General features: G+C 67.7%; 2 protein-coding genes across 2 annotated transcripts in view; both read left to right on the top strand.

Moving 5' to 3' along the window:
- Positions 1-4,590: 4,590 nt before the first annotated feature.
- On the top strand, positions 4,591-5,972 carry CLN8 (CLN8 transmembrane ER and ERGIC protein; the record flags this gene model as incomplete). Its single annotated transcript, XM_084232117.1, has 2 exons — positions 4,591-5,314; positions 5,649-5,972. The coding sequence occupies exons 1-2, from the start codon at positions 4,772-4,774 to the stop codon at positions 5,970-5,972; spliced, it is 867 nt and encodes a 288-aa protein (XP_084088243.1). The 5' UTR covers positions 4,591-4,771.
- Positions 5,973-6,058: 86 nt separating this feature from the next.
- ARHGEF10 (Rho guanine nucleotide exchange factor 10) overlaps positions 6,059-17,206 on the top strand; it is a gene marked incomplete at both ends in the record, with an annotated part of 43,511 nt that continues 32,363 nt past the window's right edge. Inside the window, one exon of the mRNA XM_084232116.1 lies at positions 6,059-6,169. Coding sequence (XP_084088242.1) covers positions 6,059-6,169 — 111 coding nt within the window. The remainder of the gene's footprint in view (positions 6,170-17,206) is intronic.

Below are 17,206 nucleotides of genomic sequence, written 5' to 3'. Positions count from 1 at the left end.
CACAGCCCCCCGTTTCCCGGTCCTTGTGTCCTGTTTACGTGACAGGCACTGAGGGGGAGGGGGCTGCGCCTGTAAACTTGTGCCTGAAATAGTCACTGAAGTGAGAGCTGGTGACAGGGACAAGCCCCTGTGGGGGCGGAAGCAGAGCCACCTCCTCAGCACCCGGCCCAGCAGCCCCTGCAGCCTCTGGCACCCCCCAGGCCATGTAGGTCATGGGGCCTCTCCTGAGGGCGCGGGCTTCCCTGCCTGGGGCTGGGGCAGCCGTGGGTGCCTTCTGTGCATGAGGGGGACTGGCCGCCCCCATCCCTGAAGTACAGCTGGAAGGTCCAGACTGCCCCCAAGGGGTGACCATCCCAGAGGGGCCGACAGGGCCGGCCAGGGTGCCTCCGCAGGCCCGGATGCCCAGCTCAGGCTTGGGGGTCCTCGGGTGCCCCCGTAACTGCAGCCAGTAGCCCCGGCCCTCACTCCCCCAGAGAGAGCCCTGCGTGTCTGTGAGTGCTGGAGCCGCCTCGAGAGCGGGCCCTGGGGCTGGTGGCGTAAGTATGTTTCCAGAGGACCCAGTGGACGGGTGTGGAGGTGCCGGGGCTGGGAGGGTCCGCTCTACCCGCTCTCAGATGCGTGTCTTCGCCTGGGTGAGGGGCCGCCGGCTGGGGGCCCTGCCCGCAGCTGCCCCCCACATGCGGGATAGGCAGGGCCACGGCGGAGGGGACCAACAGGGAGCTGGACTCCCTAAGGCCACCCGCCCCGGCCCCTGCAGATTCAGCTGAGGGGAGGGGGCAGGCGAGGCGGGGAAGGTCACTTGGCCCAGGTGCTCCTGGACACGAGACCCGGCCCCAGTCCCGGGCCAGCAGACACTCAGGCTTGGGCCCCGGCCAGGGCCTGCCGCTGGCCGGCGGGCGGCCTGCACGTCTCCCAGGACGCTGTGCCCTGAGGCGGCTGGGGCGGGAGGCAGGGGCCTGACCCCAGGCCTGGCCTCTCCCCACCAAGGGAGCTCCCGGGTCTCAGCAGCTTCTGCCTCCCGGAAGCCTCTGGAAGGAGGACGCGGTGGCCAGGCCCACCAGGCCCACCAGCCCCACCACGATGCTCCCACCCGGAGGGCTGCCCTGGGCAGAGGGTCCCCCGGCATTGTGGACTGGGTCACCCCTCAGGAAGCGACTCCTGTCACCACACAGCGGGGCAAGGCTGGTGCCCGGCGCCGCCTTCCCTGGGTGTGGGGCCCGCGGGTGTCCCAGGCCCAGTGTCACGGGAGCTCCGTGAATTTTGGGGGCTCCGTGAATGTCGGGGGCCTCCGTGGGCATGGAGGGGGCTCCGTGAATGTCGGGGGGCCCCGTGGGCGTGGAGGGGGCTCCGTGAATGTCGGGGGGGCCCGTGGGCGTGGAGGGGGCTCCGTGAATGTCGGGGGGCCCGTGGGCGTGGAGGGGGCTCCGTGAATGTCGGGGGGCCCGTGGGCGTGGAGGGGGCTCTGTGAATGTCGGGGGGGGGGGCTCCGTGAATGTCGGGGGGCCCCGTGGGCGTGGAGGGGGCTCCGTGAATGTCGGGGGGCCCCGTGGGCGTGGAGGGAGCTCCGTGAATGTCGGGGGACCCCGTGGGCGTGGAGGGGGCTCCGTGAATGTCGGGGGGCCCCGTGGGCGTGGAGGGGGCTCCGTGAATGTCGGGGGGGCTCCGTGAATGTCGGGGGGCCTCCGTGGGCGTGGAGGGGGCTCCGTGAATGTCGGGGGGCCCCGTGGGCGTGGAGGGGGCTCCGTGAATGTCGGGGGGCTCCGTGAATGTCGGGGGGCCCCGTGGGCGTGGAGGGGGCCCCGTGAATGTCGGGGGGCCCCGTGAATGTCGGGGGGCCCCGTGCGCGGCGTCCGGCCGGGTCTACGCCGCGGGCCCGGCGGGTCGGGGGGCACAGAGGCTGGGTCGCGGCCCGTCTGCCCGCGGACTCTGGGGGCTCGGACTCCCGCGACTCTGGGGTCCGCCTGCCCCACCGCTTCTACCGGAGCCAGGCGTCCAGAGCCCGCCGTGTCCGCGCACCCCAGACACGGCCGGAGGGGCCGGGCACCGGCTCCCGCCCCGCTCCCCTCCCGGCGCGCCCCGCCCGCGCCCTGGCTGCGGCCCGCGCCTGCGCACTAGGTCGCGCCGCCCCCACCTGGGAGTGCGCGCGCGCGCGGCGGCGGCGGGCCGGGTCAGGGGGCGGGGCCGGCGGGCGGGCCGGGTCAGGGGGCGGGTCAGGGGGCGGGCCGGGTCAGGGGGCGGGGCCTGCGGGCGGCGGCGGCGGGCCGGGTCAGGGGGCGGGTCAGGGGGCGGGCCGGGTCAGGGGGCGGGGCCTGCGGGCGGCGGCGGCGGGCCGGGGACGCGGACGCCGGCGGGGAGCGCGGGGTGAGCGGGGAGCGCGGGGTGAGCGGGCGCGGGGCGCGGGGCGCGGGGCGGCGGGGCCGGGCTCGTCTGGGGGCCGCGCGCGGCCCGGGCGGGCGCCGGGGCCTCGGAGTGAGCCGGGCTGGCGCGGGCCGGGGCGCGGGCGCGGGGCGCGGGGCGCGGGGCCGGGGGGGCCGGAGCCGGGGCCGCTGGCGGGGCCGCGCGCGCCTCTCCGCGCCCTCGGGGGTCCCGGGCCCCGCGGCAGCGCCGGGGGCCGCCCGCAGGCCTGGCCGCTCCGGGCCGAGCCCCGCGCCGGCCGCCGCCTCGTGGACAGACCCGCCTGACCCCGCGACGGGCCGCCCGGGCCTGGGGGGGCCGCCCAGCCGCGGGGCCGCTGAGCCCCGACGAGGGCCGGGGGCCCGGGGGCCACGGGCTCGGGCTTCAGGGTGCCGGGCGCAGCCCCTGCGGCGCGGCCTCCGCGGTGACCACCAGCTTCTGGGGCGCGAGGAGCGCGTGGGGCCGGGGGGGCCCCCCGCAAGGACACTGCCGGGTCCGGAGGCCAGTCGCCGCCGCTGGGGGGCTGGGGGGGCTGGGCTGTCCTTGGTGTCTGGGGAGAGAGAGGCCCGGCCTGGTAGGCAGGTGACTCAGGGACTCGCCCGCATCCCCGGCGGGGGTGGGGATGCTCTTGGCCTACAGCTCTGAGAGGCCCAGGAGGACAGGTTGGACCAGAAGGCCCGAGCGGTGGGCAGGGGGCGGGGGTCAGGGGGCGGGGGAGGCGGTTGCCCGGCTGGCTCTCCCTGAGGCTGCCTGCCTGGGCTGCCCCGAGCGCTGTAAAGGCCGGTCTCGGAGGGTGAAAGGAGTGGGGTGCCCCTGCTCAGCACACAGGGGAGCTTCATGGGACCAGTGCGGGCTGCCCCTCTGCGCCCCTCCCTCCCGCGCTTGCTTCCGCACCTGCTGGTAGCGCGGCCCAGACCGGAGCCTGCCCGGCCGGCTGCCCCTGACCCGCTGCTGACCTGACCCACAGGACCGGCGGTACCGCCCACTCCCGCTGGGCCGGGCTGTTGTCAGCCGGGCAGGCTCCGCCCCTGCTGCAGTCCAGCAAAGGGGAACTGACCGGTCTTGTGATGGACTCGTGGGAGCAAAATTGAGGTCTGCGGGAGCAGCACTCACGGTTGCCCCCCACTTGGGAGGGAAGCGTCCTTCTCTCTGTGCCCCGGCCGGCCCAGCACGCTCAGGGCTGGGTCAGCAGGTAACTCGCTGCAGAGCCGGCCGGTCCTGGGTTCCTGATGAGCCAGCGGGGCGCGGCCACAAGGCCATGCAGAGGCTGAGAGCCCACAGTCCAGGCCCTCACAGCCCAGGGTCGGGAGGCCTCACCGACCAGGGACTGCCATGGTGGGTGTTGGCAGATGCCTTCCCTGGGGCTCCCAGGAAGGGAGGGGGGCAGGGCGCAGGGCAGGATAGGCAGGTCAGGAAAGGGTGAGGCCTCCTGGGCTGCATAGGCGCGGGTCCTGGTGGTCTGTGGGCCTGGCTCTCGCTGTTGGCCGCCTGGAGGGGCTGCTCCGTAGCCAGGACGGGTTGTCAGATATTAAGACGTCACAGTACCCGGGGTAGAGAGATGCCCGCGCACACATGTGTGCTTGCACATGCCCAGGTGCTCCCAGGTCCTCGGGTTCAGCCTGGTCTGTGTGTAGACAGGCCCGAAGGACAGCCGAGGGGTGTGAGCCGGGGCTGCAGGTCGTGGCCAGAGTGCACCTGGAGGCCCCGGGCAGAAACCCACAGCCGCCAATGGACGGACGCCCAGGTGGGCCTGACCCCGACCTGCAGGCACTTGGAGTAGCCTGGGCCCAGCTCGGTGTGGCTGGGAGGCCTGGGAGGTGTGGCCCTTGGGTGTGTGGCACGTGGCCTCCCTCCACTGCCATGTTGTACCCACTGCTTGGACACTGGCCTCCCGGGGTTGCTTCGGTCAGTCCTCCACGACCCTCCGTGTCCTGGGGTGCGGCCCCGCCGAGCCTGGCTCAGAGCCCTCTCTGTGGGCATGGTGAGAGGATGGGGGGCTCGTGCTCCCCTGGCAGGCCGGGTCGGGAGCCTCAGGGGCGGACAGGGGCGAGACTCCGAGGCCGAGGGTCTGCTGTGGCCTCAGGAGGGTGAGGGTGGCGGCCAGTGAGGGGAGGCTGGAGTGTGGCAGTGAGGGGCGGGCTGCCGGGCCTCAGCCGTGCTTTCCCCAACCCGTGGCCAATGGGCAGCCCCTGCTGTGTTTGTGCCAGGGCGCATGGGGCAGCCTGGAGGGGGCATGGCCGGGGCCTTGTGTCCCAGTGCCCAGCGAGCTGTCTGCCCCCTGCAGGTTGGATGCAAGGCCCCGGGATACGCCGGTTTCTAGGCACCAGCAGCCACGTAGGCCTGAGTCCCTGCCTGCTCCCTTGGTGTGACCCCGGACATGAGCCCCGCCGGCGCTGCAGGGGCATCGGGGAGCATCTTCGACCTGGACTACGCCTCCTGGGAGGTCCGCGCCACGTTGGTGGTCGCCGGCTTCGCCTTCTACCTGGGGGTCTTCCTGGTCTGCCACCAGCTTTCGTCCTCCCTGAACGCCACCTACCGCTCACTGGTGGCCAAGGAGAAGGTCTTCTGGAACTTGGCAGCCACGCGCTCCGTCTTCGGCCTGCAGGGCTCGGCCGCCGGCCTGTGGGCGATGCTGGCAGACCCCGTGCTGCAGGCGGACAAGGCGCTCGGCCAGCAGAGCTGGTGCTGGTTTCACGTGGCCACGGCCACCGGCTTCTTTTTCTTCGAAAATGTGGCCGTTCACCTGTCCAGCGCATTCTTCCGGACCTTTGATGTGTTTTTAGTCGCCCACCATCTCTTTGCCTTTCTTGGGTTTCTCGGCTCAGTGGTCAACCTCAGAGCTGGCCACTACCTAGCGATGACCACGCTGCTGCTGGAGATGAGCACGCCCTTCACCTGCATCTCCTGGATGCTGCTCAAGGTGAGTCTCCGCTGCCCCCGCCCCCTGCTCCCCTGCAGCAGCGCAAAGCAGGAGGGGGCCTGGGCCAGGGCTTGTGCACTGTCGGGGTCTGGGGGGGTATGCTTGGGAGTGGGGGGGTCATGGCCCTGTGGGGTAGGGGGGCCTAGGGGGAAACAGCCCCACGGAGGTGGGGGGGGGCGCAGTGGGGGTGGATGTGGCCCGTGGGGGCTGGGGCCGCCCCAGGGGGCTGGGGTGGGCACGGCCCCACCAGGGCTGGGGGTGGATGCGGAGCCGGGGGCTGGCCCCGGGGCCGGCCCCGGGGCCGCCCACTGACGCCTCCTCTGTCTCACCACAGGCCGGCTGGTCTGACTCGGCCTGGTGGCGGCTGAACCAGTGGCTGATGATCCACATGTTCCACTGCCGCATGGTGCTCACCTACCACATGTGGTGGGTGTGCCTGTGGCACTGGGCCGCGCTGCGTGCCAGCCTGTACCCGCCGCACCTGGCACTCTTCCTGGTGGGCCTTGTCCTCCTCACCCTGGTCCTCAACCCCTACTGGACCCACAAGAAGACGCAGCAGCTCCTGCATCCTGTGGACTGGAACTTCGCCCAGCCTGAGCCTGGAGGCCGCCAGCCGGCCAAGGCCAACGGGCAGCCGCCCCCGCGGAAGGCGCAATAGGGCCACGCGCCCCGAGCCCGGAGCCTCCCCTGCCATCGGTGTGACCCGTGGCTCCTCGGGCCTCCCAGCGGGTGGGCGGGGTTCGCATGGGGGCTGGAGTGACTGCAGTCTCCTTGCGCCAAGAGCCCAGCGCCCTCATGGGCCGGGAGGCCGTGGTGCCCAGTGCTGCGGGCGGGCCTGGACAGGACAGCGGCAAGGTGGGTGAGGCGCAGGCTCCCTCCGCAGCGCTGCCCCGGGGCCCCTAGAGGGAGACGTCTAGGCCAGCGGGGACCACTCCCCGCTCCACACCGGGTCTGGAGGGCTGGAGCAGCCGGGGAGGCCCCAGTCCCCGCCCGGGTTGGCCACTGGGCCGTGCTGAGAGCCCCGCAGAGACCCCCGCTTTGCTGCTCGCAGAGGGGGCACCGCGGCTGCATTTGCAGGAGATGCTTGGGGGTCCCGGGAGCGGCGCAGGCCCCGGAACCATGTTTTGGAGAAGATGCGCAGCTTGGGCCCGACCCACGGCTATACCCTGAGCCTTCCTTGCGCAGCAGGCGCCAGCCTCGCCCACGGAGCCCCGGCACAGGCCCAGCGTGGCCTCCTGGTCTCTGAGGGCCACTCCAGTCCTCGAGTTTCATGTGTTCCATGCCGGCCTGGAGCCCGAGGCGTCCCTGGCGCTGCACTGCGGTGCTTTCGGCCCGCGGAGGCGGGTGTCACTGTGTGTCCCCTGCTGTCTGTCCCGGCTTCTTCCTTCTTCGTCACCATGACCCAGGGGCTGCCCAGAGGCACGGTGACAGAGGAGCCACTTGAAGTGCCCGCATGCCTGGGGTGCGGGAGCGCCCCTTGATCAGCCTGGAGGGCCTGGACTTGGGGCATCTGTGGCGGCCCCTCCAGCCAGCGCCTCGGCCTCCACCCTCTGGGCGTCTAGCAGTCCTGCTGGTCCTGCCGACCCCTGTGGGTGCCTGGGGGGCGGTGCTGCTGTGGGACTGGGGCTGCTGTGGAGCCAGGGGGTTCTAGGGGGTGTCTCTTGTGCCCCTCGGGTCGCGAGCTCCGGTCAGCTCTGCGTCGAGGGGCATCCGTTCTAACTCAGCATCCACACAGAGAGTCCTTGCTTTCTTGACAGCTGACCACACTGGCCGTCCTGCCCCCATCCCGTGCGAGGTGACCTTTCCCATATCTTCTCGTGCCCCCCATGGCTCGGGAATGGACCCAGCACATCCTGGCAGGTGCCTCCCCCAGCCACACCCCTACTGCTACGGGACCCAGAGGCCGCCCTGCTGGGCTTATGCTGCCCAGGGACCTCCAGAGGGATGCCCCACCAGGCTCATGGCCTGCTCGGGTGCGGCGATTTCTGCCTGACACCACAATGGGTTGGGAACCCCAGGGGCTGCGGGCTAATGTTTGTGGTGCCCCAAGTTTGCCCCAACATGATGGGGGCACCTGGGGAGTCACCACAATGGGGCCAGTGACCTGGCGAGGAGAGGCCCCCAGCCCACCCAGGGAAGCAGAACGGGACACATCCGCCAGCCAGACTGTGCTAGCACTAACCAGCCCTCCCCGGCCACGGCTGCGGCCTCCAGTGCGTCTCTGGAAACGGGACGCCGGCATTTGTGGCCTGCAACCCCAAACTGGTGAAAAGATTCCGAAATGTAACTCCCCGGAGAAAGTTACTGCGGTCAAGTCTGCGCCCGCAGCCCCCGGCCGCCCCCAGTTCTTCCCGGCACCTCCCAGCACGTCTGTCCACCCCAGAGATTTCACTCCCACGCTGAGCAGGAGCCCCGAGGTCGGCCCTGAGGGGGACCCTGTGTCTTGTCCGCTGCGAACACGTTCACTAGGACAGACCTCCAGGCATTGGTCCCAAGCCTGGCCGGCTGGCTGGGAACCACCTGCTCCCCTATGCCCGCCTCCTCCACCCTGGGGTGCCCACAGGGCCAGTGGGAGGGGCCGTGTGCAGCAGGAGTCCTTCACCCCCCCCCAGCCTCCCTTTTCCTAAAAGCAGTCTGAAGCCCAGCAGTCACTGCCCCGACCTCGTGCTGAGAGGGCTGGCCCGAGGTCACGCCAGGTTGGGCAGAAAATGGCCTCGGCCCAGGTGTGCTCTCCTGACCTGGGGAGCGGAGCAGGGAGGCCCGGGAGGAGCCTGGCTGGGGCGTGCCCACCTACTGCCCGTCTCCCCGGCTCAGGAGCAGGATGGACGGTAGGCTTCCATGCTTCGCCTCCAGCTGGGGCCCCCTCCGGGGCCTGGTGGGGAAGGACTCTGCCGGCCCAGAGCCAGGGCCTCCCCATTTACTGTGTCATCTGCTCTATTTTGTCTATTCCCAGCTAATTTCAGACTTAAAGAAAAGCTGGGAAATAGTAAAACAAGCCCATGTCCTCTGTGCCCAGTTTCTGATTTGTGACCTTCGGCCCGTTCACTGCAGTGTCCCTGACCCCAAGTGCTTCGCGCTCCTACTTCAGGTTGAGAACGGGGTGTCCTCCACCACGGCCCTCGTGACCTGTCCACGGGCTGAGCACCGTGTCCCCGCTGTCCACAGACTGAGTGGGCCCGGGTGTCCATGTGGCGCTGCTGCTGCTTCCAGGCCAGGGCCACCGCTGGGACCCCCCGCCACCCCCACCCATCCTGGTCCCACGCCCCACCCCGGGGACACCGCGTCCTCCGTGCCCCACCTGCCCTGGCCCCGCCCCACCCCAGCCTCCTGCCCTGGCTCCAGCCCTCCCTGTCCCATCCTTCGGCCCTGCGCCGCCCTCACGCGCTAGCCCTCGCGGAAGGCTTGGTGAACACGGCCAGTCATGACACTGCCCCTCGTGGGCTGCTCATCTGCCGAGATTGGACTCGGATTCACATGTTTGACTGGAGAACGGCGCAAATGTCACCTTTTTACAGGCTGTCAAATCCACGACTGCCTCCCCCAGGGTCTTCTCATTGCCCAGCGCCGAACTGTAGCTCAGCCGGAACACCCCGCATCTGCCCACCGTGGTCTCCGACTCCAGGGGTGTCTGAGAGGATGGCCCAGCGCGGTCCGGCTCCAGCCCAGAAGCCGGGCTGGCTGAGGGTGCTGCGGGAGGGGCCTTTAGGGAGGAGTCCTGAGGCTGGGGCCCCCCAGTGGAGCAGCACCCTCTTAACAGAACCCCAGTGCCTGCCCTGCCTGGGTAAGGACCCCAAAGGGGACACATCTGTGAGCCAGGATGCATCCTCCCCAGACGCTGAACCTGACGTACCTTGTGCCGGGCCTGCTGCTGTCCATGAGTGCCCCCACCCTGGTGCCGGGGCAGACCAGGCTCCCACCACCCCTGGCTGCCCAGCCACAACCCACCACCCGCTCCTGCCAGGCAGCCCCCTGGGCCCTGGTTTGTGGGGGACTGAGCCCAAGCTCCCCCCATGACCCCACTGCAGTGTATGTTGAGGGGTCTCCACACCCTTTCCCTGTCCGGAGGGGTGGGGAGCTGTGGGTGCAGAACAAGCCTGGGAGAGCGGGCGCAGGACCTGCTTCATGGCTCAGCCATGAGGAAAGAGAAGGAGGTGTGTTTGGGACAGGCTCCCCGCTGCCAGCAGCAGCAGGAGCGGTCAGGCAGTGGGCGCAGGCTGGGTCAGAGGCTGGCCACCTGGGGGCACATCCTCGAGGGCCTTATCTCCACAGGAGTGTGGGCTCACGGCTGACGTGAAGTCAAGAACCCCTGGTGGTTGTCCAGGAGATCAGTGACTAGACTGACATCAATGTGGCTCTCAAGGGAACCACCATAACATCAAAAGCAGAAGAAACTTGGAGAAAAAGGGGGTGAAAGAGTGAAGGCCAGTGTGGGGTGAAAAAGCAGAGACCAGTCCTGGTAGACCCATAGGCAGAAGGAAGCCCATCAACGTAAAGACTCGGGTCCTACAACCAGATTCAACCTCTTTCTTACTAAAAGGTAAAGGCCACAAAAAAGTGGCAAGTAAAAAGTTAGAAAAATATGGGTCTGGCAAATCCAAACAAAAATAAACCTGGATAGCAATCTTGCTCTCGTCACGAAATTCCGGGCATGGTACCTCATAAAGGAAGGAAGACATGGCGCTGTGCCCTGTGAGACTCACCCTTGCAAACATAAATGTACCTGATAACACGGCCTCCAAAATGCATAAAGCAAAGACTGACAGAACTAAGGGACAGAAACACAAGTGGGCAATTGTATGTGATTTCTTGGAGAAATACCCATTTTCTAAGCTTGAGCTATTAGGGTTACAGATACTCTCCAGCCGACACAGTGGTTTTTCAAGCATACATGGAATGTTTTTAAAACTTGATCATGTATCATAAAAAGTGTCCTTAGCAATAAAAGAAAACACAATAAATTCCAAAGTGACAGTGTCTTCTCTAACAGAGCAATAACTTTTGAAACAAATACCAAAAGAACGGAATTTTTTTCTTACATACATTTTTGGAAAGAAAGAACATTACTAAATACACTTGGGCTTAAAAGTAAATCAGAAGGGGCTACAATTTCCAATATATTTTCCAGGAAACAAGAAAACAAAAAAAACATTTTGGAAAGGGAACATTGAATAACCTCAAAAACAAGAAGGAAGGAAACGGTGAATCAAAGAACAGAGACAAAAGAAGTAGTTTATTGAAAAAAAGCCACAGACAAGAACCTCTGCTGCTTGCAGAGATTAATAACATAAACAGACCTGAGCAGGCGCGAGGAGGTGCAGATGAAATAAAAACCACCAAAACGAAGAACCGTTGTGGGGCTGCTAGACTTAAGCGGCCTGTTCAGCCACCAGCGTGGTCACCTGCAGTTCCGCGCTCCTATACAAGGGTCAGAACTGTCCAGGCACAGTCATAGGAGCCAAACCTTACAAGGCGCCTTCCATATCAATCAAGAGCAGAAAGCCGGAGCCCCCTGGGAAGGGTGTGCATCGCGAGGGATGACCGGGAACACCCAGGGGGCCGAGGACCGACGTATGCCAAGGGACCCCAGAGGTGATCAGTGGAAGGCCTTGTCGATAAGATCAGGACCATGGCCGGGGGTCTGGGGTCTAGTTTCCATGACAACACTTGGTCTTCAAGCTGATAACATCGTCAGCAGACTCGTGTCCCCCGAGCCCTAGATGGCGTTCCTGAGTGACCCCATCCTTTCTCCTTGTCCTCCTAACGCACGTAGCTGATGCTCTGTGATTCTTCCATCAATAAAACAGCCAGGATCTTGCTCTCAGCAGCCTCCTCCCTGGTGCAGCCTGCTCCGCGACTCCCGTGTCTTTGTCAGTGTGGTGCTGCAAGACGCAACAGTTTTTAAAATCTCACATTAATTGGGAAATGGAGATGGGAAACACCAATTCTTTGAAATGTAAGAGCTGAGGCTGCAACCAGGGGGAACGACACAGGAAGACTCACAGAGTCACAGGAGTGGAGACATGGGGCCTGCCTGGTGGGGCTGCGGGCTGAGGGCTCTGGGGTGGGCTGAGGGCCGTGGGCTCTGGGGTGGGCTGAGGGCTGTGGGGCTGTGGGCTTGGGTGTGGGCTGCATGGCTGCGGGCTGTGGGGCTGCGTGGCAGGTGGCTGCGGACTGTGGGGCTCGGGGCGGGGGGCTGTGTGGCTGCAGGCTCTGGGCTGTGGGCTGAGGGATGTGAGGCTGCGGGCTCGGGGCTGTGTGGCCACGGGCTGTGTACTGGCTGGGAGTGGGCTGGGTGAGCCAGAAAAACGGGCACAGTGGGGAGGCAGGTGGGGAGTGGGGAAGACCCAGGCCTCAGCGCGTGAGAGTGCCGGCACAGGTGGGGCACAGGCACGCGGTCGGGCTGCCCTGGCTCACCTAGCCCACTCCCAGGCAGCACGCAGCTGGCAGCCACGCAGCCCACAGCCTACGGTCCGCAGCCCCTCAGCACAGAGCCCGCAGTCCCACAGCCCGCAATCTACAACCTACAGCCCACAGACCTACAGCCCGCAGCCTACAGCCCGCAGCCCCACAGCCCGCAGCCCCGCAGCAACCGGCAGCCCCACATACCCAGCCCCACAGCCTGCAGCCCCGCAGCCCGCAGCCCCGCCTCCAGAGCCTCCCCTGCTGAGGACCAGGCCTGTCTTCAGCTGACCTTCCCCGTGCAGGGTCCAGTGGCCGGAAAGCCACGCCAGAGCGGTTGGAGGCCCGAGTGGGAAGGACGCGGAGACCTGTTAGCGGCCCGCGCCCCGGACGTGCTCACTCTGGGGACCCTCGCGGGTCGCGTGTGCCGGAGCCCGACCACATGCCTGCGCCCCACCCCGGGCCGACGCCCGACCCCGAGCCGGCGCTCTCACACGCTGAGGCCTGGACCTTGCCGACCGCCCTGCCGCTCCCGGACTGCGGCCGCTTTTCTGGTATTTTTCTCTCCCAGTGGGACGCGTCTTCCCAGGGTTCTGCGTGAGCGAGGCTGGAAGCCTCACCTGGACACTCCCTGCCTCCCCAGCCCCCGCAGACACCCTCATGTCCTCCCCGGGGGCGGGACACCCCCTGCATGGACTCTTTACCCCAAGAGCCCCACCTTGGGGTCCCCTTGGGGTCAGGACCAAATGTGTGGGAGGGGGACGCAGACATTGCTGGGCAGAGAGGTGGAGAGACCCGAGGCCTGGGCTCCCCTCGCCAGCAGAGGCCTGTCAGTGGGCGCAGCTGGGGCAGCGGCCTGGGCCCTCCACAGACCTGCCAGGCTGGTGGGCTCACAGGTCAGGCACAGCCTCCTGAGCAGCGTGGGGCCAGCGCCCGCGGGTGTGGAGGGCCGGAGGCGCAGAGGCTGCAGGGCCGAGTCCCGGGCTGGAGGCCCACGCTGCGGTCACTCGCCTGCCACCACCCGGCTGCCCTGTCCACTCTGCTATGAGCGCATCTCAGCGGGTCGTTGTCTTCCTAGGGTTCTAAGCGAAGCAGGACTGCGAGACACCCACAGCCCCAGGCAGAATCACTGAGGGCAGGTGGGCGGGATGCGCAGCCAGCTGTGGCCTCCCCAGCGTGCGCAGGGCAGGGTCACTGGGCTGCCCTGAGCTCCAACCCCGCGGCTGGGCTTTCCTGCAGCCTGCTGGTCAGCCGCAAGGCAGGGCCCATGCCCAAGCATGCACGGGGCCCTGGGGTGGGTAGGGGGTCAGGGTGCAGCCTGGACTCGGCTGGTCTAGGGCCAGGACTGCGGCCCCTCCCCTGCTCGGCCCGCACCAGCCCGGCCTCCTGCTCTCCCTGGCTCAGCCCTCCAGGGCACGACCTTGCCTGCAGAGGCTGGTGGACACTGGATCTCCTGCCCACCACTCTGGGGGCTCTCCCTGGAGAGGGTGGGGCTACTCTGCAGCCACTCCTCACTCCACGCCAGCACCCACACAGCCGCCCTGGGGGGCTGGGGCGCCCTCCTCACGGAAGAGCTGGAGCAAATTCTTTTGCCCCAAATACCAGTTGTCAAGTGCAGGACTGGCTGGGGGCCGCCAGGGAGGGCAGAGGAGGGAGGCGGATGGGGGAGGGGAGATAAGCCTGTGGGGTGTGCTGGGAGATGCGGCAGCAGTGCCCTGGGCAGCAGCGGGGGAGCAGAACGGGCAGGGAGGGCAGGGAGGGCTGCAGAGGGAGGCATTGTTCCGGGCACACTGCGCTCTTGTTCCCCCATTTGCAACAACTAAGCTGTTCTCCTGCCCCCTTGTCTCTGTGCCGGGCAGGAGCCAAGGAAGAGAAGGCCACTCTGTGGACAGGCCTGGGGGGCTCCCCTCCCCCACCCTCCCGCTCTGCCCCCACCCCTGCCTGCACTCTCCTCTCCTCCTCCCGCCCTCCTCTCCTTCCCCCTCCACCTCAGCAGGGTGGCTGGGGCTGGGCCAGCTGCGGGGGAGGGGCCAGGGAAAGACCCCACCCTGGGGTGGGGCCCTGTCCTGCCCAAGAGTCCTCACCCCAAGGGGCTGTGGCCTGCCCGGGGGTCTTGGGTGAGGGCAGTGCACTAGGGCCTGCCGCTGGCTCTGTTTCCTGCACCCCCCATTACCCCCACGTGCCCCCCCACCCCTGTCACTCCTGGGGGGGGGGCTCGAGGGCTCGTTGGGCCGCAGAGCGCCACTGTCTGAGCTTGAACGGCCCGGCCCCCCACGGCGGGTCAGCTGGAGTGGCCCGGGCGGCCGTGGGGCTCTCCCCTGTGCTCCAGGGAGCACGCCAAAGGCCTTGTGCTCTCACCGGGCCTCAGCTGCCCGCAAAGACAGAATTCTCTGCCCTGGAAGACATTATCTAAATTGAGATTCTCTTTTCCTTGAATCTCTGACAAGACTGGTCACGAGAAACTGGAGTTTCTGTCTTGCTGGGAAATGTCCTATCTGCCATCGGGCACGTGTCCTGGGTGCCAGGGCTCCTGCATTCTCTCCACTCTGCACCCGGCCTGGCGACCCCCAGGCACTGGCGCCGTCCTGCCCTCGGGCTGCAGGGGCTGGCCAGGTCTCCTTTACCCTGGGGCTCGGCAGGGCACACCCGGGCCTGCACCCCTCCTGCCACACAGACCTTAGGCCACATCTTGTGGCCAGCGAGGTCCTCACTGCACCAGAGTCAAGACCTCAAAACCCCCAGCCCCAGGACACCCTCCTGGATGTGGCAGGACTGGCTCCTTCAGCTCTGCCCTGAGCCCCTGGGGAGAGGCCCCCCTTCCACCTCCCCCGGGGGACACAGAGCACGCCCCGCACCACCCCGCGACCCGGGAGCCCACCACCTCAGGCCTGGCCCGGCCACCCCTGTCAGGCTCTGCCTGGAGCTCAGAGTCCCTGGCCTGGGGCAGAGGTCAGATGTGGACATTCGGGGAGACTGCTGCCCAGTGTCTGAGGGGAGGAAGGAAGAGGGGGTCGCCCTCCCCTCCCTCCCTCCCCCTTCCTCCTCCCATCCCTGCCCCCCCCCCAGGTTCCAGAGCTTCCCAGTGGCTGAGTCTTCTCAGACCCACTTTGTATGTCATCTGTGTGGGGCGCTCCCCTCCCCTGTTAGCTTCTGCCACATTTTCTCCCTCTGTGACTTCTGGGGTGTCAACTATTCTATTTCTAAGTTCCTCCGGAGCAGATCCGATCATCTTGAGCCATTTTCTTTTCTGATTATAGCATTTAAAACCATAAATTTCTCTTCAAGCACTTTAGTCACGTTTCCTGCTTTTTAAAAATCAACCTTCACTTCTCAGTATGACGTAATTTCAAAGGATGATTTACTCTTTTGACCTGTAAGTTTTGATGAGTATATATTTTAAATTTTTCTTTCTATACATGTATATTTTTAACTTACCTTTGTTGATTTCTAAATTAATTGAATTGCACAGAGAATATGTTGACATAGGACATTTTCTTTAGGATACGTTATCTCAACGGTTGTTTAAAATACCTTTCAACACTGTGTTCTGTGATTGTGGGGTGCGCTCATGTTGCTACAATCCCAGTGTTGATATGGTGGCTCACTTAGATATTTTGTTGTCATTTCGACTTTTCATTACCAAGAGAAGCTGTGAACACCCCAACAGTCTGATTAGCGTTCATTTTGTTTAGCTTTTTATTTAGTTTTTATTTAAAAATATTTATTTATTCATACAAGAACTGGGGTACAGACCATATGTGCAGGGGGTGAGAGGACTCCCCAGAGACAGAGCGGGGTGCAGAACGGGCGGATCCACTGAGACCCACTGCTGAGGGGGCAGCGGGCGGTCAGGAGAGTCCGCTGGGACGCGTGGTCGCCCCCTGGCCGGGGAGGGGACTCAGGTGACAGCCTGAGACTTAACTCCCGGGCCGCGGGGAGGCCCCTCCACCCACGATGAGTCCCTCCGACAAGGAAAGACCGACAGCGCCTCCGGGCAGGCCTGTCCACGCCTGAGTGCCGGCCGGCCGGGGCACCCAGGGCCCTTGTGTTCCTGCCTGGGACTCGGTTGGGCCCCCCCCCCGGGCCGTCCGGCAGGCGTGGGGCCCCCCCGGGCCGTCCGGCAGAGCCAAGCACGGCGCCAAAGCGTTTGGCCAGGAAGGAGCCTCGCGTCCCGGGAGCAAGGTCCGCTCCGGGCAGGCCGGGGCCGGCGGGCTTCGCAGCCCGGGCTTTGGGCCGGGGCTCCCGCGCGGGGCAGGGTCCCCGCTGGCCCGCGGGCGGCTGGGGCGGGCGAGTCCGCGGAAGGCCGGGCCGGCGGGTGGTCGGCCAGGGGCCCCGCCGGAGCTCAGTTTCGGGGTCCGCAGGGAAGGGCCAGCGCCGGGGCCCGTCCCAGAGCCCCCCGCACGGGGCGCACCCGGGACTCCGCGCCGGGGCCGGGCCGGGTCGGGGGGCGCGGCCGGCGGGCGGGGCGCGGGGCGCGGGCGCGGGCGGGGGGCGGGGCGCGGGGCGCGGGCGGGGGGCGGGCGGCCACGTGGCTCCGCAGGAATGCGCGGGGGCGGGGCGCGGCCGGGGAGAGGCAGGCGCGCCCGCCAATGGGCTCCCGCCGCGGCCGGGCCGGCCAATCGCGGCGCGGGGGCGGGGCCGCCTCCCCGTGGGCGGGGCCGGCGCGTCCCGGGACGAGCGAGCCGGGGCGGCGTCGGGGTCCCCGCGGCTTCGGGTGAGCGCGCCGGGCGGTCCCGGCGGCCTCGGGGTGAGCGCGGGCCGGGCGCGGGGTGGGTGCGCGCGGGGGCCGGGGGCGCGGGCGGGAGCAGTTTTCTCTTCTCGCGTAGAAGTTGCGCTTCGGCCCGGCGGCCCCTGGGGACCCCCGCCCCGCTGCGGGCCTGCGGGGGGGCTGAGGGGCTGCGGGGGGTCCTGCGAGGTTGCGGGGCTGCGGGGGGGCTGCGGGGGGTCCTGCGGGGCTGCAGGGGGGCCGCGGGGCGGCGGGGGGCCTGCGGGGGGCTGCGGGCCTGTGGGGGGCTGCGGGGGGGTCCTGCGAGGTTGCGGGGTGCGGGGGGGCTGCGGGGGGCCTGCGGGGGGGCTGAGGGGCTGCGGGGGGTCCTGCGAGGTTGCGGGGCTGCGGGGGTGCTGCGGGGGGTCCTGCGGGGCTGCAGGGGGGCCGCGGGGCGGCGGGGGGCTGCGGGGCTGCGGGGGGGCTGCGGGCCTGCGGGGGGGCTGAGGGGCTGCGGGGGGTCCTGCGAGGTTGCGGGGCTGCGGGGGGGCTGCGGGGGGTCCTGCGGGGCTGCAGGGGGGCCACGGGGCGGCGGGGGGCTGCGGGGCTGCGCGCCCCGGGACCCTGCGCGCCGGGCCGGCGGGCCCCAGTTCCGCGGGGCGCCCGGCCTAGGACAACGGCCGTGCCGCACCCCGGGCCTCCCGGGGCCGCAGGGGACCCCAGCCTCGGCGGCGGGCGGCGGGGGGCCGCCCGCTCAGGGGGCCGGGGCGTCGCGTGCGCCCCGGTGG

The sequence above is a fragment of the Talpa europaea genome (genome assembly GCF_964194135.1).
Source record: "Talpa europaea genome assembly, chromosome: 4".
In the NCBI taxonomy this organism is placed as follows: Eukaryota; Metazoa; Chordata; class Mammalia; order Eulipotyphla; family Talpidae; genus Talpa; species Talpa europaea.
This window is presented reverse-complemented; position numbering and strand designations above follow the sequence as displayed.